The sequence below is a fragment of the Pelophylax lessonae genome (genome assembly GCF_965119305.1).
Source record: "Pelophylax lessonae genome assembly, chromosome: 3".
In the NCBI taxonomy this organism is placed as follows: Eukaryota; Metazoa; Chordata; class Amphibia; order Anura; family Ranidae; genus Pelophylax; species Pelophylax lessonae.
Genome location: NC_138770.1, coordinates 200837190 through 200862932, shown reverse-complemented (window position 1 = coordinate 200862932; position 25743 = coordinate 200837190). Strand labels below are relative to the sequence as shown.

At 44.9% G+C, this 25743-nt stretch overlaps 1 protein-coding gene across 1 annotated transcript in view; it reads left to right on the top strand.

Annotated features, from left to right (window-relative positions):
* Positions 1 to 259: 259 nt before the first annotated feature.
* SEPTIN2 (septin 2) overlaps positions 260 to 25743 on the top strand; it is a 60118-nt gene continuing 34634 nt past the window's right edge. The window contains exons 1-4 of the mRNA XM_082252040.1: positions 260 to 342; positions 5634 to 5757; positions 23692 to 23826; positions 24044 to 24161. Of these exons, the coding sequence (XP_082108166.1) occupies positions 5741 to 5757; positions 23692 to 23826; positions 24044 to 24161 (270 nt within the window). The 5' untranslated portion in view covers positions 260 to 342; positions 5634 to 5740. The remainder of the gene's footprint in view (positions 343 to 5633; positions 5758 to 23691; positions 23827 to 24043; positions 24162 to 25743) is intronic.

Genomic DNA, 25743 nt, shown 5'->3' with positions numbered 1-25743 from the left:
ATCATTTAATATGACACACATTTTAAAGTTGACCTCTCTGTATTCAAATCAAAGACGACTATGATAAAACTGGCATGGGTAGGCAGATTGCTGTATATAATTAAACCTCCGACCCCCCCCCCCCCAATCCATCCATATATCAATCTCCATCCTTCTCCATCCTTCCCTATCTTTCCCTATCCCCAACAAACCACTATATATGGCTGGATCAATTAAGGAGTTCATGCTGTAATATGTCATGGTGTTTTTCTTCAGGTGAATCGGGTCTGGGGAAATCAACGCTTATTAACAGCCTCTTCCTAACGGACTTGTATCCTGAGCGTGTGGTGCCCGGTGCAGCAGGTGATTAAACTGCATTATTTTTATATCGGATATATTTACACCTACATCATATTATGCAAAGCAACATTAATGGACATATCTGTCAATGTGTCTGTAATTCAGAATAGTTTAAAATTATTTTATGATTTGAAAGAAATTTATGAATCGGTTTCACACTTCGTTCAAAGTAAATGGCTTAAATACATGTAACATTTTTTTATCTTGCCCCGTGTAAGAAAGGGAATTAAACTCATTCTTTAGGCACACTAGAAAGCTGCATGCATCAAACCATTCAGTGACTTAAATATTCTCCCCTCCCTCCTCCACTGCACAGTATCCTAGCACAGCTAGATGGCTAGGTATCGCTGAAATGTTTGAGTCCATTTGGTTTGAAGCTTTGCCCCTTCCTGCTTATCTTTTTTGTATGTTTTACATTTCTCAATTTGTTATTCCTATACTAGCTGGTTGGTATACTAAAACCAGTGGTTCCCAAAATTTGGGATCATTGTGTTACTCTTGCTGGTTGGTGCATATCAAAGTTGGGCATCGAAGAGAAGTTCATGGAGCCCATAGATGTAAACATAACTATGGTTAGAAAACTGTTACCTTTGCCACCTGATGGCTCTGTATATATGACTATAGGTTAATCCCAGTGACCGTTTTTAGTTAACAAAATGTCAACAATTGTGCACCAGTGTGTTCTGGTGATCCTTTTCTGGACCCCTGTGTGTGGACTTGCCGAATTTCTTGACTGGCCGGTTATCTAGAATAGGAGTTGCATTAGAGATTTAGGACACATGAAGGGGGAACAACTGAAATTTTAGTGGCCACCTTAATAAGTGCAGCAGGATAGATCTAGCCATATAAAGGTGACTGATGGCGGTAGCCTCCAAACATTTCAGTCCAAGTTGTATATTGCAACACTTAGTGGTGGTGGCCTCCAGACATTCCAGTCCAGACTGTAGATTGCAACACTTAGGCTCCATGTACACGGGACGTTAGAAAAAACGTGCTGCAAAGCTAGTTCTGACGCCGGGAAAAAGCAGCTGTTAAACGTGCTTTCAGTAGCTTTTTCCATTGGCGTTATTGCACGTTTGGCCATGTTGCTTTTAGCAGCGTTTTTTCTGCCTCCATTTAAAATCAATGATTCCCTATGGGAGCCTATTGATTTGAATGGAAGGCGCACCGCAAGTCGGATCAGGATGATCCGACTTGCGGTGCGACTTGCGCTGTGAGAATATTCAGGGGGAACTTCACGCCAAAAATGGGGAAAAAAAAAAGTGTGGGGTCCCTCCCAAAATCCATACCAGACCCTTATCCGAGCATGCAGCCCGGTAGGGCAGGAAGGGGGAGGGGACGAGCGAGTGGCCCCACCCCCCCTGGACCATACCAGGCCACATGCCCTCAACATGGGGGGGGGGGGGGGGTGTTGGTGCTTTGGGGCAGGGGGAGCTCTGCACCCACCACCCCAAAGCACCTTGCCCCCATGTTGATGAGGAAAAGGGCCTCATCCCCACAACCCTGGCCGGTGGTTGTGGGGGTCTGCGGGCAGGGGGCTTCTCGGTATCTGAAAGCCCCCTTTAACAAGGGTGGCCCCCCAGATCCCGGACCCCCTCCCTATGTGAATGGGTATGGGGTACACTGTACCCCTACCCATTCACCCCATAAAAGGCAGCATATGTAAATAACGACAGGAGACGTTTTGGAAAGTTTTATTAAAAATCTTCCGGTCTTCTCCGCTCTGGTCTTCTCCCTCTCCGCCCTTCTGGTCTTCTACTCTTTTGCTGTCCGCTCTAATGCTCTTTTGCCCTCGGCTCTTCTTCTTCCTCCGGTCCTCCTCAGACGATGTCTCCGGTGATTATGCCGGTCTCCGGTCTCTGCAGCTTGTTATATAGCCATTGTGGGCGTGGTCACCAGGTAACATCAGGAGACCCCCGCCCCCTCATGTCACAGATGACGTCATCTGAACCCACATGTAGGTGGGTTCAGGGGCTTCTGAAAAAAATGCCCAACTGCTCCTAAACGGCCATTTACAACGTCCCGTGTACATGGAGCCTTAGACATTGCAAAAGTCCAGATGAGGGAACATTGCCTAAATCCTGGGAAATGCTCTAAGAATGCTTGTGGTAATTGATTTTCTAAAACTCTGTGTCACATAAAACAAATTTTTGTGCGCGTGAAGCAAACTTGTAAACTTCAAAAATTACCAAACTGGTTTTACCCAGAGAAAAAGTATGTGGGAAGGATGTTTTTCCTCAGGCATCTTCTGACTTTTCAATATCGCCATACTGTCTCATTGTTAAAATGCTCATATATAACTGAATAACCATTTTTAGGTGTTCCCCATAATATTTAAACCGTGTCCTTTATGCCTTCAGCATAAAGCCAAGGCATAGCATGTTGCAATGCAAGATCTGTACATTCAGTGCCGGGTCACACTTGTGCGATGCGGGAAGGCTGCGAATTCGCAGCCTGTTCCCGCATCGCAAACGCACATCTGGCAGTTCACACTGCCATATGCGATATGCTGGGGGTGTCAATGAAATGTTAACGACACCCCCAGTTTGATCGCATATCGCAGTGCAATCTGACAGTTTGTACAGGATCGGATCGCACAAGTGTGAACCACTGTGCGATCCGATCCTGATGCGGCTGAAAAAATGCCTCATGTGCGACTTTTGTGCGGGTGCAGTGCGAATTTAGCCATACAAAGTGTATGGCTGAATTCGCACTGCACATCCGATCGCATGTAATGAAGGAGCAGTGCGCTCCGATATTACATGCGATCGCCGCACACGCGGAAGTGTGAACCGGCACTCAATGTAATAAGTTATCAGTTTGCAGTCATTAAGATTATTATTTTTCTGTCACTAGAATTCCCAAAACCAATTTAGAAATATGAGAACAACTTTACTGTTTGGCGTAAGCCCACAAAATCGAAAATCCCAGATAATGTTTTCATGTTGCATGTGACCTCACTGCACTTCGTGTCGTTGTCTAAAGCAGAGCTGATCTAGCCAGCAAAAATGGAAGTGATCCGTTGCTGTAGAGCTGAATGGGGAACTGGTTCAGCTATTTCCTGGCCTAAACTAGACCTCACATATAGAGATAAGAAAGTCCCTTTAAAAATGTATTTAGAAAAATTACCTTTCCACATTATTCATGTTCAAGCAATAAGTTTGAATGAAATGCATTTACTGTGTGAGTGTCAAATACAGTGCATCCGGAAAGTATTCACAGAGCTACACTTTTTCCCCAATTTGTTATGCTACAGCCTTATTCCAAAATGGATTAAATTCATTATTTTCCTAAAAATTCTACAAACAATACCTCATAATGACAACGTGAAATAAGTTTGAAATCTTTGCAAATTTATTAAAAATAAAAAAGGAGAAAATCCCATGTACAGAAGTATTCAGTCTTTGCCATGACACTCAAAATTGAGCTTAGGTGCATCCTGTTTCTACTGATAATCCTTGAGATGTTTCTACAACTTGATTGAAGTCCACCTGTGGTAAGTTCAGTTGATTGGACATGATTTGGAAAGGCATACACCTGTCTATATAAGATCCCACAGTTAACAGTGCATGTCAGAGCACATACCAAGCCATGAAGTCTAATGAATTGTCCATAGACCTCTGAGATGGGACTGTATCCAGGCAGAGATCTGGGGAAGGATACAGAAAAATGTCTGCAGCATTGAAGGTCCCAATTAGCACAATGGCCTCCATCATTCATAGATGGAAGAAGTTTGGAACCACCAGGACTCTTCCTAGAGCAGGCAGCCCAGCCAAACTGAGCGATCAGGGAGGAGGGCCTTAGTCAGGGAGGTGACCAAGAACCCAATGGTCACTGACAGAGCTCCAGCATTTCTCTGTGGAGAGAGGAGAACCTTCTAGAACAACCATCTCTGCAGCAGTCCACCAATCAGGCCTGTATGGTAGAGTGGCCAGACCAAAGCCACTCCTCAATGTGTCTAAAAGGCACATTACAGCCCGCCTGGAGTTTGTCAAAAGGCACCTGATGGACTCTGACCATGAGATACAAAATGCTCTGGTCTGATGAAACAAAGATTGAACTCTTTGGCCTGACTGGCAAGTGTCATGTCTGTAGGAAACCAGGCAGAGCATCACCAGGCCAATACCATCCCTACAGTGAGGCATGGTGGTGGCAGAATAATGCTGTGGGGATGTTTTTTCAGCGACAATAAATGGGAGACTAGTCAGGATCGAGCAAAAGATTAATGCAGCAATGTAAAGAGACATCCTTGATGAAAATCTATTCCAGAGTACTCTGGACCTCACACTTGGGTGAAGGTTCATCTTCCAACAGGACAACGACCCTAAGCTCACAGCCAAGATAACAAAGGAGTGGCTACGGGATAACTCTGTGAATGTCCTTGAGTGGCCCAGCCAGAGCCCAGACTTGAACCAGATTCAAGATCTCTGGTGAGATCTGAAAATGGCTGTGCACCGATGCTACCCATCCAACCTGATGGAGCTTGAGAGGTCTTGCAAAGAAGAATGGAAGAAACTGCCCAAAATGAGGTGTGCCAAGCTTGTAGCATCATATTAAAAAAGACTTAAGACTGTAATTGGTGCCAAAGGTGCTTCAACAAAGTATTGAACAAAGGTTGGGAATACTTGTGTACGGTACATAGGATTTTTTTTTTTTTTAATTTTGAATAAATTTGCAAAGATTTAAACCAACTTCTTTCATGTTGTCATTATGGAGTATGGTTTGTAGATTTTTGAGGAAAATAATGAATTTAATTCATTTTGGAAAAAGGCTGTAACCTAAAATGTTGAAAAAATGAGGAGCTGTGAATACTTTCCAGATGCACTGTATAATCAAATGCTGCCAATAAATGTCATGCTTGTATGTGTGCAAAATTCAATATGTGTATATGTTTCTTCGTATATGTGCTGTGCATCTGTAATTTTAAGTACAAGTTCTGTTGTGCGGCCCATTAGATAGGAGCCGCACCTGTGGCCCTCTGTATTTACCAGGTTGACCACCAACGTGGTAGCTTTTTTCCAGATCAGTGGTTGTTAGAACTTGTGGGCTGGGTTCATTTTGGTCACAAAAATGTGTTGTTTTTCTGAAAACACATTGTGGCTTATACCACACGATTAATTGAAAGTTAAATATTGCTTGATGTAGTTCTTTAATTGACTTGCCAAGATGCATTATAGATCACATTATCCTGGGATTTCAGTACATGTTTGCAGACTATGCAGCTTGGTCGTTATATGTTTTACTTGAAGCCTGGCTGTCATCCGTGCTCACATGATCTCCTCTCTGGGTTATAGATAAGATTGAGCGTACAGTGGAGATCGAAGCGTCCACTGTGGAGATAGAGGAAAGAGGGGTAAAGCTTCGTCTTACAGTGGTTGACACTCCAGGCTATGGTGATGCTATGAATTGTGAAGACTGGTGAGTACAGGTTCCATTTTGTTTTGAAAGCACATGTTGAAGCAACGTTAGAATGGAAAAGTAACACAGCTGGGTGTTTAATTACTTTACATGATGGGGGTGGGGTTCAACATTTTATGATTAGTCACTTTAAATGAATCCGCTTTTTTTTCTTACCCCGTCTTGGTTAGTAAGCAGCCTTGGGCAATATCTATAATCAAATGATGAGGTGCAAATACTGTAATGTTCAATTACTTTACATGGTGGGGCGGGGGTGGTTCATCATGTTCAGGGAACATTGCAATCATATTACCGGTATATTTAGAAAGTCATCTGTACCTTTTCATCTGTATATAATCTTTTGTAGGCTGGTTTCATTTGGTTTCTTGCATTACCTGCTCAGCAGGTCACATTCTCTGTTCTCACACTTTTGCTCTGTACAGACTTTTTTTGCTGTAAACTCTACCTTTTAGCAGAATTGTATTTTAGTCAAATATCACTTCGTCATAATAAATTAAATTCTAAATATATAGACTCAATGTTCTTATCAGTTTGTATTGTAGAGAAAATGAGCACATACATAACTAGGTGTAGACATGATCTAGGATTTTATTGTAGCGAATAACTATGTTGTTGCTGTTAGGTGTTGCTTAGTATCAGAAATATTTCATTGCTCACCTAGGAATACAATTCAAAGTAGAGCTGTAACCAAGCTGAGGACCTTTCAATATGACATATCTTTAAAGGAGAAGTTCTGTATGGGCAAAGCTCTTTTGGCCATACTTCTCCTGTAGGTCATAGGAGTGCACGAAGTTCTGCACTCCTTTTGACCCAGATTCAGCCAACAGGGGGCTAAAGTCTGCCGTCGACTTATGTCACAGAGGAGGTCCAGGCTCTGCAGGGATCCGGACAAAAATGTTGGAATCCGCTCAGATGTCTGACTGGCAGCTGACAAAGCCCCTCAGTGTCCCCGCACTCCAGTGAGTGCTGGAGGGGTAGAGCAGACTTGGAGTGATTAGCAGTCTTTGATCGCTCTGCTCTTAGTGTAGAGGCGGTGGGGTACAGCTGCAGCATTGGTTAGAGTATTTTTGAAATCCCGCACTTTTAACAGGGCAAAATGAGCTTTTAAACAAGCCCTTACTGATCGTAGTAAATTTAGTAGATACAGGCTCTGTGCAACTATTTATCATCAAAATTCGCAAAGGGAAGTCCTATAAATTGGATATCTGTGCCATGTGCTCTCCTTTTTCCTGTGCACATACACTTACTACTGTTGATGACTTCCTTCTGAAAATGTTAGTTGCTTGGGTGTCTTCTTTTTGTTACGACTTCAGTACTTTCAGAAGTATTGACTTGGAACTATTACTCTGTAGCATTCAAAGTTCACTGACTGCATGCTTGTGTCAGTCTGATAGGCAATTAGCATTTTCTTGAGGAAATCTGTTATTGGCATCCAGTACGGTTTTCTGTGAAATGTGTTTAAAAGGGTTTGCTTGGTAAATAAAGTAAGTATGCTACAATTGTGCTAATGTTCCAACACAATGCACGTAGTTTGTTATACAGATATGTTGCCTAGTAATTGCATTAAAGTGGTTGTAACCCTTGCTACTACAAACACCATGTGTCAACAAGTCAAATTAAGATTGATCGGACTTTGATCTTTGTTTTTTAATTTGCCCTTCCTGAACTGTGCAGCCTCCTACCTGCAGGTCACGTGACAGCTCTCGGTACCACAGAGATGCACGAACCTGGCGGTGGGCATTTCTAGTGTCGGGCATTGATGTCTGAACCGGAAGTAACGTTGCCGCCCAGCGTCTGCATTTCCATGGCAATAGAACGCTTTCAGACCCAGCAGCAGACTTCACTCCCTCCCTTTACTCGTCCAAGAGCAGGGATGGGCAGAGGGCAGCTCTGCACTGCCTACAAAAGATACAGGCACAGTGGGCCTGTATCTTCACCGAGATGTTACAAGATGAAAACTGACCATGGTAGCATGGATCGGCTACCATGCTACCCTATACTTATAGAAGTATACCTGTTGGAGGAGCTGCACCGTCAGTCAACCGGGTAAATTAGAGCATCGGCAGCTACAAATACAACACAGATATGAGAGATCACATGTACAGTAAATTAAAGAAGCAGTGCATTTTTTTTCTCTTTTTTAGTGTTTACTAGAGGTGCATGGAATGGAAATTTTGGTACGAAACCAAAAATGCAGGATGCACCTGGCCGAAAACCGAAACTGAAAATGACAGTTTTTAGAAAAAAAAACAAAAACAAAATATATATAATTGTATTCGACTTTTTAATTAACTACTTAAGGGCTGCCCCACGTACATATACAGCAGCAGGATGGCCCTTTAGCGTATATTTACTTACCTGGTAGTGATTTTTCTTCTTCTGAAGCGTGCGCGCTGGCCGCGACCCGTTCCTTCTGTGATTAGACACAGCAGGAGCCAATCAGCGGGTCATCATAGTAGCAAAGATCATATGAGCATAGCGATTAATCTGTGGAAATCTCTAGGGAGTAATACATCCAACCTGACCAAATGTCCTTGAATTTGTTATATTGGTCTCTAGTTATGTATATCGAGCTTTCCGCCTCCATAGTAGCAACTATCTCCTATTTCCAATTTAAAAGAGGGACAGCTGGATTGTTTCTAAAACCTGGGAATCAGGGATGTGGCAGCATTGAGCAAATGAGGTGATACGCTCCTTTTTATATATCCTTAAGGAGGACGTGGAAAAGAAAGTGTAATGGGGGACACTCTACTGGTTGCAGAGTCGTCTCTTTAATCCACGGGGTTATGGCCTCCCAAAAGGTCCTAATCTTTGTGCAAGACCACCAAAGATAAAGAAATGTGCCCGTTGACCACATTCCCTCCAACACCTAGCATCGGCTGTCGGGAACATTTGTGCTAATCGGCACAGGGTCTTATACCATCTAGAAAGAAATTTATGTGAGGACGGGAGCTGACAGAGGATGAGTTGGTCAATATAAATATTCTCTGAACCCGAGAGGAGTGAACTCCTGACCCAATTCCCTCTCCCATTCCCTAATATAGTAGATTCACACACAGAGATTCAAAGACAGTAAGGGTATCTAGGGATCGCAGAGGAGGTTGCAATTTGTGGAGGAAGTTTGCCATCTGGCGATATCTCCAGGCTGCAAACGCAGTAACTCCAAAAGATGACTGTAGGGTGGCCAGCGGCAATAAAGTGCCCTGTGGAGCAAATTTAGCACAGGCAACTTTCCCGTTGGAGCCCCAAGTCCCAAAGAGGCCCTGCTCCTCCCCGCAGTGAGAACCAAAGATACCCCCCCAGGCGTGTCAGAGGGGACATCCTTGGGGTATATTGACCCGTCTTGTTTAGTCGGTCCCAGATAGCTAGGGCAGATCGCAATAAGGGGGGAAATCCAGTCAGATAGGCCTCTGTAATCAGTGGGGATCCAAGGGGCCCCCGCAAGATTCCTGCCTGCCAGTGTTTTCTCCAGTGAAACCCAGATCTTGTTTGTAGAGTCATGATGCTAGTTCAGAATACGTACAAGTGATATGGCTTTAAATAAAGGGTCACATCCGGTAGACCGACTCCACCATCAGCCCTAGGTACACATTTAACCCTTTGGTTGCCCCTGATGTTAACCCCTTTCCTGCCAGTGTCATTAGTACAGTTACAGTGCATATTGTTTAGCACTGATCGCTGTATTTGACACTTTTTTGGGGACCAGTGACACTGTGTCCAATTTTGTCCACCGCAATGTTGCAGTCCCGCTATAAGTCGCTGATCGCTGCCATTACTAGTAATAAAAAAAAATTCCATAAAAATATCCCATAGTTTGAAGGTGCTATAACTTTTGCACAAACCAATCAATATTCGCTTATTGGGATTTTTTTTACCAAAAATATGTAGCAGAATACATTATGGCCTAAATTTATTAAAAATTTAGATTTTTTTACTTTTTTTTAAAAAATTTTTTATTGTGTGTTTTTATAGCAGAAAGTAAAAAAAATAGTTTTTTCTCTATCGTCCATCAACAGACCCAGCCTCATCTCCATGAGCTGATTGGGTTTATGCTCCTCCCATCAGGAGTAATCTAGGCAGGAAAATTTGAATACTCACGCCCAGGGGGCTGTCCCTCCAGGCATAAACCCCCACCACTGCACAACCCAGCACACATGTTTGTTTTCTGCCTAGAGAAGGAGTAGACCTAGGTTTGCTGCTGGGACTCCGGTTCCAGTTTTTTTTATTCTTTTAAGAATATTTTCTTTTATTTCTCCTTACTTGCTAGCTAGTGTTCAGGGAAGAATTTCCTGGTGATCTACAAGCAACAATGCCGGCTGGGGCTTCGTACTGAATAATCCAGATCCTTATGGTTCCCCCAGTTCGGCCTACGAGCGTGAGCAGGTTATAGTTCTGACCTAGCCACGACAGTGCCCCCTTGTCCGGAGGGGGACGAGCCTGTGAGCGGATGCCTCGTCGGGACGCAACGACCTGGAATGCCCTGAGTCACAGCGTACCCCTTGGCTGGCAGCACCCCCACTTTGGGTGGGAGGCAGTCTGCCTGGAGCAGAGCCCACCCGGTCCATGATATGGTGAGTAAGGGGGGGGATGTGGGCCCTCCCCTGGGGATAATGGGATTTGTGCCTCCCAAGAGATCCCCCTGGTCTGTCCAGTGCCTGATCTGTGTGTCCTTCCCTGTCCCTGCGGGGGCTGTGTGCCTGGAGTCCTCTGGTGCTCGGGGGGGGGGGGGGGGGGTGACATAGTACCTTGCGCTTGCTGGTTCCTGAGGTCTTCATGTGTCTGTCCCTAGCCTCATGGTGCACCGCGGGCGCTGCCATCTTAGGTGTGGGCAATGGAATTTTTTCCCCATAGACTTGTATGGGGTAGCCATTTTCCCTGCAGCTTCCTATTGTTTTGTATGGGCATCGATCTTTGTGTAGCCCTGGTGCTATATTTGGCAGTGTATCCTATCAGGTGATCCTGTGTGGTCATATCCTACTGTGGAGGATTCCTCAGTTTTTACGGATCCAGTGGACAGGCGGGTGGAATCCCTTTCCCGCCATCTTCATGTGCTGGCGGGTTCCATTTTGAAACCGGTTTTTGTGTTTGTGCTAGTCCCACAGACGGTGACGGCATGGATTAGGGGTTTGTGGGAGTCTTTGGCCCCCGAGACTGTCCCCCCCCCCCCCCCCCGGAACAGCTGGAACTGTTGAACCAGGCGATCCAGGCTCTGAGGTTCCTGTGTGATGTGTCTATGGATGCGGCTCCCCCGGTTGCCAGGGTCTCGGCCGTGGGCATGGTTTTAAGATGCATGGTCTGGCTGAAGAGCTGGTCCGCTGACCAAGCTTTTAAAAAGCCTTAGTTGATCTCCCCTTTCTGGGAGACCTTTTGGCGACTCATTGGATGAGTTGATCAAGGGTCTGACTGGTGGGAAGAGTACTCTTCTTCCTCAATCCTCCAAGGGTAAGGCACCCCGTCCTAAGCAGGGTCCCTCCTTTTTATGCTCATGTTTTTTTCGTGCCTCCAGGGCGCAAGAAAAAGGTAAGCCGATCAGAACTTCTGGAGGTGCTAAGAAACCCTGGGGCAAGTCCAAGGCCGGTCAGTCCGGTGCTGCAGACAAGTCCTCTTCGGCATGAAGGGGCTACCTCACCTGTTTTAGGGGTGGGGGGGACGTCTGTTCTTCTTTCAGAAACCCTGGACTTCCTTCATTCAGGACGAATGGGTTCGCAAACTGGTTTGTTCCGGGTGCAAGATCGAATTCTGGTCCCGGCCAGGGGACAGATTTTTTCAATTAAATCTACACCTGTCTCCAGAGCATTTGAAGGATCTGCGGGAGGCTGTGCGAGATCTCCTGGCTCAAGGGGTGATTGTGCCAGTTCCCCCAACAGGAACGCTCTCAATGTTTCTATTCAAACCTTTTCACAGTGCCCAGAAAGGAGAGCAAGGTGCGTCCAATCCTGGACCTCAAGGCTCTGAACCGCTTTGTGCAGGTGCAGAAATTCAGAATGGAGTCGGTGGTGGCATCTTTGAATCAGGGGGATTGTCTGGCTTCCATCGGTATCAAGGATGCATATCTCCACATCCCCATATTCGAGGGACAACAGCAATTCCTCCGCTTTGCGGTGGCAGATGAGCACTTTCAATTAGTGGCGTTACCCTTTGGTCTCGCCTCGGCTCCCAGAGTTTTCACCAAGGTCTTAGCCCCTGTGTTGGCCTTGTTGCATCGACGAGATATCTCCATTGTGGGGTATCTGAACGATCTCCTGTGAGCAGTTTCCCATTCGGATCTGCTGGAAAACATCTCCATCTCAATCACCATTCAGACCCTTCAGTACTTCGGGCGGAAGATCAATGTCACCAAATCTACCCTGAGTCCATCTGTGCGGGTCACCTACCTGGGGCTGATCCTCGACTCTGCTCTGGCAAGGGTCTTCCTTCCCTTGGACAAGCTTCCGAAGTTGCAAAGGGCAGTCCAATTGCTGATGGAGGCCGATCAGTCCTCCTTGCAGGCTTGCATGAGGGCCCTGGGTCTGATGGTCTCGACCTTTGAAGTGGTTCCGTTTGCTCAATCTTACACGAGACCGCTGCAGAAAGAGATTCTGTCAAAATGGAACAGAGATCCTCTGTCATTGGACCAGAAGATTCGGGTGAGCCATCTCGCGAAGTCTGCTCTCTCTTGGTGGCAAGTCCTTCCTGATGGTATTTTGGAAGGTGGTCACCACAGATGCCAGCCTATCAGGCTGGGGTGGAGTGCTGGGGAAGCTCTGTGCTCAGGGGACTTGGACGTCGGAAGAGTCTTCCTTGCTGATCAATATTCTGGAGCTGAGAGCGATCAAGCTCTGCCTGCTTCACTGGACGAGTCAGCTCCACGGCTCTATGGTTTAGGTCCAAACAGAAAATGCCATGGCCGTGGCTTACATCATCAAGGGGGCACCAGGAGTGCCCCGGCGGCCAAGGAGGTGGCCAAGATTTTGGTATGGGCGTAACACATTGTTCCGGCTCTTTCCACAATCCACATCCCGGGTTTGGAGAATTGGCAAGTGGGTTACCTGGGCCGTCAGGTGTTGGATTAGGGGGAGTGGTCCCTGCATCCGGAGGTGTTTCATCTCCTGTGTGTCTGGTGGGGGACCCCGGATGTGGATCTGTTTGCATCTCGCCTCAACTGGAAAAATCAGAGGTTTGTGGCCAGGTCTTGGGATCCTCTGGCCAACACCACAGACGCTCTGGTGGCTCTTTGGAGTCTGTATCGCCTGATCTATGCCTTCCCTCCGCTCATTCTCCTGCCAAGGTTTCTTTGCAAGGTGGCAATTGAAGGAATTCCAGTTCTGGTGGCACCAGACTGGCCTCGGTGGTCTTGGTACTCAGAGCTGGTAACAATGGTCGTGGATCCTCCATGGCATCCTCCTTTGCGGGAAGATCTGCTATCTCAAGGACCAATCTTCCATCCTGCTTTAAGGGCTTGGCTGTTCAAAGCAAGGTGTTTAAGGTTAGAGGTCTTTCTGGTTCGGTGATTCCTACCCTTTTTGAAGGCCAGGAAGCCGACATCTAGGAAGATCTATCATCGTACGTGGAAATCCTACATTTCTTGGTGTGAATTGCTGCAGCTGCACCCTCACTTGTTTTCTATAGCTAGGGTTTTGGCTTTTTTTTATAAAAAAAAGGGTTGAGCAGCGTTTGGCGTTGGGTGCTATCAAGGGCCAGGTTTCGGCCTTGGCTATTTACTTCCAATGTCCGTTGGCTACTCATAGTTTGATTCGCACATTCGTTCATGGGATGTGTCATCTGGCCCCTCCGAGGAGATACCTGTTACCACCGTGGGATCTTAATCTGGTTTTGTCTGTTCTTCAAAAGCCTCCTTTTGAGAATATTAGGGAGCGGTCTCTGCTTTGTTTGTCGCATAAGGTTGCCTTCCTAGTGGCTAGCACTTCTGCCCGCAGAGTTTCTGAGTTGGCGGCATTGTCTCGTCAATCGCCTTATTTGGTGGTCCACAGGAATAAGGTGGTCCTCCAACCTAATCAGTCCTTTCTTCCTAAGGTGGTGTCAGATTTTCACCTGAATGAAGACATTGTGTTGCCTTCCTTATGTCCTAAGCCAAAACATCACAAAGAAGTTGCCTTGCACTCTCTGGACGTGGTTGGGGCGATAAGGGTTAATCTGATGATTACGTCCTTCAGGAAGTCAGACTCTCTCTTTGTCCTTCCGGACTGTCCTCGCAAAGGTTTGGCTGCATCCGCTGCAACCATTTCGAGATGGATCAGGCAGACGGTTGTTCAGGCTTATTCGATCAAGGGTTGGGTTCCTCCTTTCCCTGTGAAGGCGCATTCTACTAGAGCGCTGATTGCCTCTTGGGCTTTTCGCCATCAGCCTCTATTGTACAAGTTTAAGGCAGCGACTTGGTCGTCTGTGCACACCTTTTACCAAATTTTACAAGGTGGATTTGTTGGCATCTTCGGATGCCTCTTGTGGCCGCAAGGTTTTCCAGGCTGCTGTTTCATAAGAGAATATTTGTTTGTACTTCTCTTTGGGGTCTTTTATCTGGATGAGCTCCTGTTTGATTGAGCTCCATGTTGCCTGGTTGGCTAGGTTTAGCTCTTGGAGTTGACATTACTGTCTGGTTGCGTTTTCCCACCCCTCATGCCTATACTGCTTTGGGACGTCCCACTCAGCTCATGGAGATGAGGCTGCTTCTGTTGATGGACGATAGAGAAACGAAGATGTTTGTAAGATCTTACCATAAAATCTTTTTCTCTGATGTCCATCGACTGACGCAGCACCTGCCCCTCTGTTTGGGGTCGGTTCTGTTGTCTTCACTGCTTTTAAACTAAACTGATGTGCTGGGTTGTGCAGTGGGGGTTTAGGCCTGGAGGGAGAGCCCCCTGGGCATGTGTATTCACATTTTACTGCCTAGACTACTCATGATGGGAGGAGCATAAACCCACTCAGCTCATGGAGATGAGGCTTCGTCTGTCGATGGACATCTGAGAAAAAGATTTTACGGTAAGATCTTACAAAAATCGTATTTTTTTTTTTTTTTTAATTCTGTATTTTTTGTTTATAGCGCAAAAAAATAAAAACTGCAGAGGTGATCAAATACCACCAAAAGAAAGCTCCATTTGTGGGAAAAGGTGGACTTACATATTATTTGGGTACAGCATTGCATGACCGCGCATTTGTCAGTTAAAGTAACGCAATGTCATTTTGCAAAAAATTATCTGGTCCTGAAGGGGGGTAAACCTTCTGGAGCTGAGGTGGTTAAATATCATGAATTTAAATAAATATGGATCTATTGTCAGCCATTATCTGTACCTTTTTTAGCGCAAAAAAAATGTATCCCTTTAAATTCTTTGTAGGTCTTCACACTGGTCTGTTGCGCTTCCGTTGTGGTATTAGTGGTCAGTTATAAAAATTGCACCAAAAACACACCTTCAAGCTGAAATGCATTGAAAACGCATTAATAACGCACCCATGTTACGTTTTTGATGAGGTTTTTGAGTCACATGACCTATGAAAAACAAACCATAAGTACAGTAAAATTGCGTCAAAATCGTGTTAATCTTATTGGCAAAATGCCGATAACACCATTTTCGGCTAATATATTTTGGCTGCCGAAATTTCGATACAAACACTTTAATGCTTTGTATACACAACCTTCAGCCATTGATGCAGTTGCATCTTTTTCTGGATAGGGCTGCAACAATGTGCGAGGAAGTTGCTTTGAGAAATTGTACTGGGTTCTAGAATTCATGAACCTCACGATGAGGCCCCAGAGTCACAGTAAATATTAACCCTGTTTTGTCTGGTGTTCCTAGACTGCATGCATATGAAGGATGTAGCTTCTGTACATGACTTGGAAACGTAACAGAGACTTCCAAATGGCATGAAGAGGAAAGGGGAAGTGGATAACTGGGATGCTGTTGTAGGTCAATGACCTACATTATTTAAACCGCAAAAAAGATTTAGGGAACTAGTCCGCTTCGTCACTTTTTCTGCTGAGAATGTTTCTGTTTTAAAGGACTGTGTTGATGTTAGTAATGTAGTTTATTGGTCCTTGAAAGCATCTGTCTGCAGCTGTTCATCTCTTTGACTTGATACGATTATAAAATTCCAACTTTGATGTTCACTTTTTCAGATGTGCTAAGGCTGGATGTATTTTTCAGTGTGTAAAGCAGGTTCTGCACTTTAGATTTACCTAACTACTGTTGTAGCTTTTCAGAGATCAAACCATACCCCCCACTACAGTATTACCTAACTACAGTATCTCACAAAAGTGGGTACACCCCTCCCATTTTTGTAAATATCTTATCTTATTATATCTTTTCATGTGACAACACTGAAAAAATGACATTTTGCTACAATGTAAAGTTGTGAGTATACAGCTTGTATAACCGTGTAAATTTGCTGTTCCCTCAAAATGACTCAACACACTAATTAATGTCTAAACTGCTGGCAACAAAGTGAGTAAGCGAAAAATTTCCAAATTGGGCCCATTTACCCATTTTCCTCCCCGGTGTCATGTGACCCGTTTTTAGTGTTACAAGGTCTCGGGTATGAATGGGGAGCAGGTGTGTTAAATTTGGTGTGGTATCTCTCACTCTCTCATACTGGTCACTGGAAGTTTAACATTGCACCTCATGGCAAAGAACTGTAAATCCTTAAAAAATACATAAAACGTGTCAGTCACCAAATCTAAATGAAAAGAAGGGGATGTGCTGGTAGTGCATACACCTCAAATGAAATAACAACCACGTAGTACTTCTTATGAAAAAAAACTAAGCTCAAAAGGTGCTCCCCTCCACCGTGCCAGTGCTCTCGCTGGAAATCAGATATATTAACCACTTAAGCCCCGGAAGATTTTACCCCCTTCCTGACCAGGGGGTTTTTTGCGATTTTTTTTTTTTTTTTTTTTACTGCGTGACTTTGACGGACAATTGCGCGGTCGTGCGACGCTGTACCTAAACGAATTTCACGTCCTTTTTTTCCCACAAACAGAGCTTTCTTTTGGTGGTATTTGATCACCTGTGCAATTTTTTTGATCATGTGCTATAAACAAAAAAAGAGTGTAATTTTTGCTAAAATAACAATATTTTTCACTTTTTTTTTTATATGAAATTCCACCCAAAAAAAATGTAAAAATCAAAATTTTTTAACATTTTCGGCCAAATTGTTTTACGCTACATATGTTTGGTAAAAAAAATCACAAAAAGCGTATTTTGATTGGTTTGCGCAAAAGTTATCGCGTTTACTAACAAAGGGAAAGATTTTTGTCATTTTTGGTGTTTTTTTTTTAACGAGTAATGGCGGCGATCTGCGTTTTTTTTTTTTTTTTTTTTTTTTTTTTTGCGGTTCTGCGACATTGCGGCGGACAGATTGGACCCTTGACTGACATTTTTGACACTTTTGGGGGTACCAGTGACATTACTGCAGTAATCAGTGCTATATATATATGCACTGTTACTGCTAAAATGACACTGGCAGGGAAGGGGTTAACTGTATTGGACAGGGAGGGGTTAAGTGTGTCCTAGGGGCGTGATTCTAACTGTAGGGGGACAGGTCTCCTAGTGTAAAAACAAAGAAACGGTTCTACATAGTAGAACCGTCTGATCTTCATTTTTACACAGGGGAGAATGACAGGCGGCTTGTTTACATAAGCCGCTCTGTCTTTCTCCCGCTGTACCGGCGATCGTAGTGTGACCGGCGGACATCGGGTCCGCCGGTCACACGCCCGCACTCCTCTGTGAACGAGCCTCAGCGGGCGCGCGCTCGCCCGCTATTGGCTCTAAAAGGAGTGACAGGCGAGCGACGTAGACCTACGTCACTCTGCCTGGCCGGGGCTGACTGCCGCAGTAAATATACTGTGAGCAGTCGGCAACCGGTTAATGCCTTTGCTTCCTATCCAGCAGGTACTGATGTAACGACACCTGGGATCATTAACACAATCGGAACATGGCGACCATTATCCTCTCGCATCCAATACGACTAGAGGTTGCTGGGATAGCTGGCGGATCTATTCAAATCATGCTCAAGATCCAGAGTGGCTGCATGAAAAGCTCACAAAATGGAGCCAAAAGGTGCCAATATAGTGCAGTATTTATTAAAATGTTTCCAGACCTAAACCCTATTGAGCATCTGTGGGGCATCCTCAAATGGAAGGTGGATGAGCGCAAGGTCTAACATCCAAACTTTCTGTGATGTCGTCATGGAGGAGTGGAATACGACTCCATTGGCAACCTGTAAAGCTCTGGTGAACTCCATGCCCAAAAGGGTTAAGGCAGTTCCCGAAAATAATGGTGGCCACGCAAAATAGTGACACTTTGGGCCCAATTTGGACATTTCCACTTAGGGGTTTACTCACTTTAGATATTAATGGCTGTGTGTTGTTGTTTTGAGGGGATATCAAATTTACACTGTTATACAAGCTGTACACTCACTACTTTACATTGTAGCAAAGTGTCATTTCTTCAGAGTTGTCACATGAAAAGATTTATAATGAAATATTTACAAAAATGGGAGGGATGTACTCACTTTTGTGAGATACTGTATGTGCCAAAACCAGAGTCAGCAGAACAGCAATAGTGTCAGCAGCTATATTTGTTAATCTTGTCCCATACCAATATTGAACCAAATCATGTCCGATTTAAAGTCCATAACCTGTTAACCTTTACAGATCGTGTACAGGGGACTTTTGGCATTGGAGCAAAAACACTAGGACTGCAACTAACGATTCATTTTTTCTGTCGACTAATCTATCGATTTATTTTTACGATTAGTTGACTAATCTAACGATTATTTTTATTTTATTTTTTTGGCTTAATTGAGTGTTTTTTTGATTAGCTAATTAATCCTGTAATACAGACCCCTCAGTAAGCCCCCCTCCCAGTACAGACCCCTCAGTAAGCCCCCCTCCCAGTACAGACCCCTCAGTAAGCCTTCCTCCCAGTACAGACCCCTCGGTAAGCCCCCCTCCCAGTACAGAACCCTCAGTAAGCGTCCCTCCCCAGTACAGACCCCACAGTAAGCCCTCCCACCTAGTACAGACCACCTAGTAAGCCCCCCCTCCCAGTGGAGACCCCTCAGGCTCACCTGCTGCTGCTGGAGTGGCGCGTGACATCTCATCTGTGTGGGACAGTGGGAGGGATCAGCCTGCAGCGGCCCCAATCAATGTAGCGGCCCAGCCGGCAATGCTTAAAGCGGCGCTGCGGAAACATCTTGCCGAAAAATCCAACTCTCCTGCACAGTGTTCTCCACTGTGCACGGGCATCAAGGGCATTGCATTGGAAGTCTCGTACTCGCGGCGGAAGTGAAGTTGAAAGAACCGGCCGTATCTTTGGTATGCGTGTGAGGTCACGTGTTGACGCGTCGACGCATTTCACGCACGTCGACGATTTTTCGTAGTCGACTACGTAGACGCAGCCCTAAAATACACTGCTCAAAAAAATTAAAGAAAAACGTTCTAATCGGGGGTGTAGCATCAAGTCAGTGAAAGTCCTGGGATATTGATCTGGTCAGTTAAGTAGCAAAAAGGGTTGTTAATCAGTTCCAACTGCTTTGGTGTTAATTAAATTAACAGGTGCACTAGATTGGCAACATTGAGACGACCTCCAAACAGGAATGGTTTTACAGGTGAAGGCCACTGATATTTTTTTTACCTACTCCTCTTTTCTGACTGTTTTTTGCTAGTTTTGCATTTGGCTAGAGTCAGTGTCACATCTGGTAGCATGAGGCGATGCCTGGACTCTATAGAACAGCCTTTCTCAACCTTTTCAACACAGACAAACCCTTGAAATTTCTGGTCTCGGGAAACCCCTGCTAAAAATGAAAAATCTATAACTCATGACACATTAGTGTGACACTCAGTGGGAAGAATGCTCCTTACTCTTGTCGTCATTGGGAAGAATTATCCCCTTACATATAGCTAAAAGGAACAATGGGGTCATTGGAAACTTATCTGAGAGGCAGAAATTGCCTATTGCTCAAGGAGCCTCTAGCAACCTCAGAAGGAACCCCTAGGGTTCCATGGAACCCTGGTTGAGAAACCCTGCTGAAGAGGTTGCACAGGCAGTCCAACTCCTCCAGAATGGCACATCAATACGTGCCATTACCGGAAGGTTTGCTGTATCTTCCAGCACAGACTCAAGAGCATAGAGAAGATTCCAGGAGATGGGTAGTTACTCTAGGCGAGCTGGACAGGGCCGTAGCATGTCCTTAACCCATCAACAGGTCCGCTATCTGCTCCTTTGTGCAAGGAGGAACGGGATGAGCACTGCCAGAGCCCTACAAAATGACCTCCCAGCAGGCCACTGGTGTGAATGTCTCTGATCAAACAGAGTTGAGGAGGGGGGCCTGAGGGCCCGACATCCTCTAATAGGCCCGGTGTTCACTGCCCGGCACTGTGGAGCTCATTTGGTATTTGCTATTGAACGCCAGAATTGGCAGGTCCGCCACTGGCGCCCCGGGCTTTTCACAGATGAGAGCAGGTTCACCCTGAGCACATGTGACAGACATGAAAGGGTCTGGAGAAGCCATCGAGCATGTTCTGCTGCCTGTAACATCGTTCAGCATGACCGTTTTGGTGGTGAGTCAGTGATGGTCTGGGGAGGCATATCCATGGAGGGACGCACAGAAATCCTTGGACCTATTGTTAGACCCTACGCTGGTGCAGTGGGTCCTGGGTTCCTCCTGGTGCATGACTATGCCTGTTCTCATGTGGCAAAAGTATGCAGCCAGTTCCTGCAGGATAAAGGAATTGATACCAATGAATGACCCCCCAGGCTCGCCTGATCTGAATCCAATAGAACATCTCTGGGACATTGTTTAGGTCCATCCGACGCCGCCAGGTTGCACCTCAGTCTATTCAGGAAGTGAGGTCTTGGCCCAGATTTGGTAGGAAATACCCCAGTACACCATCCGTCGTCTCATAAGGAGCATGCCTCGATGTCAGGCATGCATACAAGCATGTGGGGTCCATACAAACTACCATTTTAAGTTGCTGCAATGAAATTTCAGCAAAATGGACTAGCCTGCTGCATCATTTTTTCACTTTGATTTTTGGGGTGTCTTTGAATTCAGCCCCCTCTATGTTGATAATCTTAATTTCCATCAAACTATGTGGCATCTTTTCATTCCTAACACATTACCCAGTTCTTTTCCGTATAGATATCCAGCATGATATTTTTCCTCATTGAGATCGGCATGATATTTTTCCCCATTGAGATCTGATGTGTTTTCAAAGTGTTCCTTTATTTTTTTTGAGCAGTGTATATACATGCACATTAATTCAGTTTTTAAAGTGTAGTTCCACTTGCTATCAAATTTGGGACCCCCCCAAACTATGTTAATGTGTTCCCGTTCACATAGCATACCTAAAAATAATAAAATTATTAATTTATTTTTTGTGTTTTGTTGGGCAGGCCTTTTGAGCATAGTGCAAGCTACCACTTTTCCCATATTAGCATACAAAAATCCAAGCGTTAAGAACGTTTTAGTCTTTTGTTGGCACAGAGAGCGTTGAAATCTAGTGTGGAACTAATAATGAAATTTAATAGCACGGTACAGACAGGGTGTGTTATGGTAAACATTAACCCTCCAACCCCCTTCATAACCACTTTCCGACTGGGCTATAGCCGAAAGACAGCTGCAGTGCTTTCGTCCAGTTCTGGGAGGGCATCTGTTGATGTCCCCCCAGAACTCCACCCCTGCGCGCCCATCGGGGCATGCTCTGCGATTGCCGTGTCTGTTGAACACAGCTGATCACAGATTGAGGTAAAGGGCCAATTACAGCGGTCCTTTACCATGTGATCAACTGTGTCTAATCACAGCTCATCACATCTAAACAAAGACCAGTTATCTGTATTTCCTTTTTTTTCTCAGCGCTGTCAGTGTGAGGAAAGGAAAGCCGAGAACTGGCTATCCTGTGACAGGGCACATTTTACACTAATAATCAGAAAAATAAACCTTTTATAACAAACTAGGAAACTTTTTTTTTTTTTTTTTTTTTACATTTTCAGTCTTTTTTCGTTTTTGTTTATCAAAAAGAATTGCCATTCCAAGTACAACAGCACTGAAAGCTGAAAATTGGCCTGTGCAGGAAGGAGGTGAAAGTGCCCAGTAGGCAAGTGGTTTAATACAGGGCTTGACAAAATTGCTTTGAATCTAGGAGCAAGCCAAAAGTTTGCGCCCCCTAACTTATAGCAGAGCCGCCAGCCAATGACCCAAACGACGCTGCAAAAAGGAGGTTAAGGGGGGGGGGGTTGTTGTTAATATTACATAATGTAAAACACCAGTTTAGGGCAAATAAAACTATAGGAAACCATTTTTAAAAATGTATATATTTTTAAATTTATGCTATATAATTGTTACATGTTCCCATTTACAAAGTAGTTCTTATCCTAGTTTGGTGGTAATACACTTAAAGATCAACTTCATTTATGGATAATTTATACAGATTTACATGGACCAGCTTGGACCAATGTGATTTATGCATATGTCATACCTAGCTGATCCCTCTGGAAGCAGGAAATCACTGACGTGGGTTCTTCTATAGCTTCTGGGTCCCCTGCCTAGTGGCTTTCCTGCTGCTTACTGAACACAAGAGGTTGCCTGATCAGCATGGGCACCTTTCATAGAATGCTGTGCGTTCTCTGCATTGGGGAAGGTGACGTTAGGATCTCTACTTTGTCCAGAGAACATTTTGTATTTTTTCGAGAAAATGCAAAGTATTCTCTGAATGGTGCTTGTGCCAAGCAAGCATTCTCCTGTGTTCAGGAAGGAGCGGGACAGCCGCTCTGCATAGGACCCAAAATGGAGATCGCTGTAGTAGAGGTGCCTAATACAGTGATTTCCATATTCCAAGGGGATCGGCTCAGCATGGTATATGCATAGTTACATTGTTCCAAGGTATAGTGTAAAATTATTCATACCTGTAATTCATCTTTTAAAGGTCTGCTTAAATCGGAGTTCCACCCAAAAATGGAACTTCCGCTTTATGTATTCTAACCCCCTGACATGCCACATTTGGCATGTCATTTTTTTGGGGGGGGAGCGAGTACCTAGTTTTGACAGGTACCCGCTCCCACTTCCGCTCGGAGCGCCGCGGCGCCCTTAACAGAAGTTCTCCTCTCCCCCTCCCTCCCTGCAATCTTCTGGGACACGTCAGAGGTCCCAGAAGATTGCCGGCCAATCAAGACGCGCAGCGCGACTCGCGCATGCGCAGTGGGTACCCGGCTGTGAAGCCGCAAACTGTCACAGCCGGGTGCCCACAGCAGTGATGCCGAGGGAGAGGATCGAGGCTTCGTTCGGCCGCATCGCTGGACCGTTGGACAGGTGAGTGAAATGGCTGGAACTCCGCTTTAATGCAGCAGACAGCACTCCTTTAAGATCTAGTGGAGGATTATTCCTTAGCATCCTCATGACCAATGCAGGGCCCAGGACCTTAGACCCCGGAAGTATAGGCGAGAAGAGGCTGCAGGGACTGGTTCAGCAGCACGGAGGAGTCTGCAGGAGCGGAGGATCAGGTAAGTAAAAGTACTTTCGGCATAAGAACCCGCCCAACAGAAAACCAACAAAAGTCTTCTAGACAGAATCCTGTGGTTAAGCCTTGTAGTGCAGGCTTACTTTTAGGTTTCCTGGAGTTCAACGTTAACTTTGCTATTCTGGTGACTAGTATATGAGAGTTAATCTCAACTAATTGGGACACAACAATAAAAACCTGTTTTGAGATCAGGCTTTTTTGATACATTGGACAGCACATGACAGCCCTGAACCAGTGTTCTCTGGGAACAAAGCTGTCGAGTTATCACTGGTGCCTTGTACAGTTTGTGCTGACTCCTATGCTGAAAAGAGTATTGTGCCTTCCATGAGAAAAATAAGGATACAATAAGTGGCCTCAGACAGCAGATATCATGTATATAAACAAAGTATTTTCTCAATGTAACGTTGAATCTTTTTTGCATTCTTCAGTTTCAGGCCCATTATCTGTTATGTTGATGACCAGTTTGAGCGATATCTTCATGATGAAAGCGGTTTAAATCGGAGGCATATTGTGGATAACCGCGTCCACTGCTGCTTTTACTTCATCTCCCCCTTTGGCCACGGGTATGTAAAGGTCATATTCATTCATGACTATCATCAGGTCACCTTTATACTAATGAGTAGCTGTTGACGTTGCAGTTCAATTAACAAAGCCTGTAAACACAAATCCATATGTCAATATGTGTATACATAATGATGTAAACAGTCACGCATAGAATTGATTGTGTTTAAACTGCAAATTCTCCTATACGTATTATAATATAGTTGCATCTATCCTCAGCTTGAAGCCCCTAGATGTGGAGTTTATGAAGGCTTTGCACAACAGAGTGAACATTGTTCCTGTGATTGCCAAAGCAGATACATTGACTCTAAAGGAACGAGAGAGGCTGAAGAGAAGGGTAAGTACTGCAAATTTACACCATTTGTTGGAATTAAAATGAGGTTTTCGTTCTGTGAAACAATTCTCAGGGACAGTCACAAATGTGCATGCGATAGCATCCATACTTGGACACTGTCAGCTCTGCATACAAAATCCCTCTACCATCTTAAAGGATAAGTTCACCTTTTGGGGAAAAAAAAATTAAATAAAAATACTTTTGCAGGGGGGAAAAAATTAGCATTTTATTATTTTTTTTTTTTCCCCCTATAGAGCCTGGAAGCATTGCACCAGGGATCAGTGGATCAGGAGTGCAATGCTAGACTCCTGCATACAAGCCGTGCTGCTTTCAGTCCTTACCTGCAAACAAGCAGGCTGTTTAAAAGCTGCAGGGCTTAAGAATGAACTACGAGGCCGCTTATCTGTGACCTCCCAGTCCATTCAGAACTACAAGCTGTCAGCCGCAAAAGCTGACGATACTTGTAGGTTAATTTACTGTAAATGAATGACGTGGCCATGTGCGCAGAGCCCCAGAGAAGATCACCACTTGCAGTCACTGGTGGGGGTGGGGGGGGGGGGGTTCCTGTTCCTGGAACATGTTACGTATTCTACCCTAAATATGGGTGGAATATGTAACATGTTCCAAAAGGTGCACTTATCCTTTAAAGGCATAGTCCAACGTTTGCAAAAAAAAAAAAAAATGTACCAACTTAAAAAAAAATAAAAAAATGGAGCCTGCAGAGTGTTGCACCCACAATCAGTGCAATGTGGGGGCAATACATAGGCTCATGCAGATTATTGTACCAGCCCCAGTTCAATACATAGGTACTGACCTACTGCTATGGGACTGGAGGAAATGGTGGTATACCAGTGTGGTGATGGCACTTGTGTTCTATATGAAATCTAAAAGTCTGTCTGCTTCGATTGCAGATGGGACGTATGCGTGACAGAACACTTTTTTGATTCCTAATTATTCTAAGCCCCCAAGCTGTCATCATTAAACTCAAAGATAAATATAACACACGCCCCATGCATGCAAAACACCACATCCAGTGTCCAAAAAACATAAAATAGTGACATTGTGCATAAATCTGTGCCTAACAATTATGAATGTGCCCACGTAATCTCCATATTATAGAACCAGGATTGAATTTTTCGACTCAATGGGAATATTACTGTGTGGATCACTATGTTCGTCCATGCCAATCTGTGGCTGCAGCAGGAAGTGAAACATTTAGCAATCTTAATAACACCACTGCTAAATGTGAGCCCTTCCTGCTCAGGGTTCCTGGTGTTAGGAAGCCAACACCCATTAGCGTCCAACAACCAGTGGTCCCTGACCTGCACCCCCCCCCCCCCAAAATATAATACCGGGCCATTCAGGTCTGGTATGAGTTTTAAGAAGTACCCTACAAAAAGATGGCTTGGTGGGGCCTATATTCCATACCAGACCCTTAAACGAGCATGCAGCCTGACTGGCCAGGAAAGTGGGGGATGAGTGTGCGGCCTTCCCCCTCTTACCAAGTCACCTGCCCTTAACCCTGGGAATTTCCTCTTTCCCATTACTCTGGCCCAGTAGTTATGGGGGTCTGTGTGCAGAAGGC